The following is a 2718-nucleotide window of genomic DNA, read 5'->3' on the forward strand; positions in this document are numbered from 1 at the left end:
TTAGGGTGGTCCAATGCAAAAAAGCAGAAAAGATTGAGACAACCCAGCCCTTAACCCCAAATATACTAGCTTCAGCAGCCCAAGTGACTAAGCAGACCAAGAAGGGAGATAGAGGCCCAGGAAACCCTCAGACTCAGCCCATGGCCACGACCCAACAAGAGCAGCCGGTCCAAAAAGCTCACAAACATGACAATTCCCTCTCCCATGTGGTGTATAACTAGTCCACCATTTAGTTGTCACCTCGGACCACATCAGTCCTAGAAGGACAGTATGAATAATAAAGGTCACTCTGTCGAACGAAAATCTGGAAAGAGAGATAGACCCTCAGCAGGCGGGGAAATTCTCCTATATATACAGGTTTGGTCCCCCTAGATCGGGAATAGCTCCCTAACTCTCTAAGCATCCTTCCAAGCACTCTTTATGCATTATTCACACATTTTTCTTTCAATTCATTCAACATATCTCCATTTCTTCTTACATTTATTTACTTTCTCGTTTTATTTAACTCAAATCCAATATTAAATATGGGCGTCGGAGTGATACCGTATTTTTTTTTTGCAGGTCCTTTTTTTCTATGTCCATAATTAGAAATGATAAGATTTAATATATGTAAATTTTGATCAAAGAATTCAACTGTTTAAAATTAATTTTTTTTAGAGAGAGAGAGAGAGATTTTCTGACACATTTAAACTCAACTTTGAAATCAAGAGGAACAACTTTAAAGCTGGTTTTAGAATAGCTTGAGCGGAAAGCAAGAAGAGCAATAATTGATAAGGCATGAGATTCCAAAATTTTCCATACAAAAAGACTTCGTTAAACTCTGCACTGCAAGACAAGAATATTCACCTACAACTTCACGTACTATCTCTCCTCCTTTCCCCTTCTCCACAAAACCCTAATTTCTAAATATCATCACTCGTATATTTCTTGAGTTCCATGCAAGAAACCATAAAGCTTTCCAACTATCACAACAATTTTTAAATTATCAATACATAACTATATATTTATTTATTTATTAAAAATTAAAAAAAGAAAATAATTCTCCATGCATCTTTTCACCTGTATAAATCAACTATGCTTACTACCCCAAACCCCGCCAACAAACAACAAAAAATCAGATAACAATTAATAATATCAATCATCCTCAGCTACGTACCACCATGCCGCTACCAGCACCGCCGCCAGCACAACAGCAGGGGCAGCGGCAGCGCCACCCGTTCCTGGTGAGAAGCATCGCCGGTGTTCTGCTAGCGCTCATACTCATCACCGGCCTGGCGGTTCTCATCATCTGGCTCTCAGTGCAGCCAAGAAAGCTGAGATACTCCATCGAAGAGGGCTCCATCAGCGGCTACAACCTGACCAACGACCGCCTCAACTCCAACTTCCACTTCGTCCTCCGGGCCGAAAACCCCAACAAGAGGATATCCTTGTACTACGACAGGATCGACGTGACGGTGTCGTATGAGGATCAGAAGCTGTCTGTGAACAATGTCCACCCGTTTTATCAGCGCAGGAGGAATATCACGCATTTGGATTTGGATTTGGTGGCGAAGGATGCAGTGCTGTATGGGGCTGTGGCCCGAGATTTGAAAATGGAGCGGGGCTCCGGGAGTGTTGACTTGGACGTGAAGATCCGGGCCAAGATCAGGTTGAAGGTTGGGGTTTTCAAGATCCATCGCAAGCTTAAGGTTGAATGTGGGCCAATAACGGTGCCGTTTTCACCGTCTAAGGGTTTTGAGAGGGTTTTCTGCGATGCAGATATTGATTAAGATGAATGAAGAATAATTAACGTTAGAAATGAGTGTTCTTGAGCTTGCTGTCTTTCTTTCTTTTTTTTTTTTTTTTTTGGTATTTGTGTGGATATTGCGAGTCTTCAAAAATTCCTTTTTTCCCCCGATAATTGTCTGAATGTTTCAATTCAATTGGTGTGACATACATTTGTATTTTTAATTTTTTTAAGAAAAGGAAATCTTGGATTGTAATTGATTTCAGTTGTTAATTATCGTATTTTGAGACTGTGATTAGTTGTTAAATATCTTGCTCTTTTAGATTTCTATTTTTTCGAAATAAATCCATCAATGCCTAGACAAATTAGATACTTTTAATTTCTAAGTTAGAATACTCATGAAATGATACCGAGTATGAGCCCTTGTTTACTTTTAATAAACTACTACAGTTTCATGTGGTCTTCGAAAGCATATAAAAAGAAATTATGGTATAAAATAATGATAAAAAAAAAGTATGTAGAGAAAGACAATTACGATGTGAGGGGATGAGAAAAAAAAAAGTCCCTAAGAAAAGAAAAAAAATGTGAGTGAGGTAAGAAAGAAAAAATAATAAATTATAATTATAAATTTATTAAAAATATAGAAATTTGTGAAAAAAAAAGGCATGACAAATAAGGTGAGAGAGAAAGATGATTAGTGGTTGAGAGAAAAAAATTATAATTGTGAGATTATTAAAAAATATTAAAATTAATATTCTGACCATTTTTTTAAAGAAAAAATGAATTAAATAATAAATTTTAGTACTCGAAAATTGATACAACAAAATAAATACATATATCTTTATAATTTTAGTACCAAGTGAATTAAACTTGGTCATATATTATTATAATACAATCTAAAATAAATTGTATTATTAATATAGTAAGAAAGTAGCTACAAAACCCATTTATTGTATAAACTATAAACAGGCCAAGAACTATTCATTAGAACC

The 2718-nt window shown here is 36.1% G+C and overlaps 1 protein-coding gene across 1 annotated transcript; it reads left to right on the forward strand.

Annotated features, from left to right (window-relative positions):
• On the forward strand, positions 1043–1791 carry LOC105170764 (uncharacterized protein At1g08160). Its single transcript, XM_011091671.2, has one exon. The coding sequence runs from the start codon at positions 1161–1163 to the stop codon at positions 1767–1769; it is 609 nt and encodes a 202-aa protein (XP_011089973.1). The 5' UTR covers positions 1043–1160; the 3' UTR covers positions 1770–1791.

This window comes from Sesamum indicum, linkage group LG9, assembly GCF_000512975.1.
Source record: "Sesamum indicum cultivar Zhongzhi No. 13 linkage group LG9, S_indicum_v1.0, whole genome shotgun sequence".
NCBI classification, from domain to species: domain Eukaryota; kingdom Viridiplantae; phylum Streptophyta; class Magnoliopsida; order Lamiales; family Pedaliaceae; genus Sesamum; species Sesamum indicum.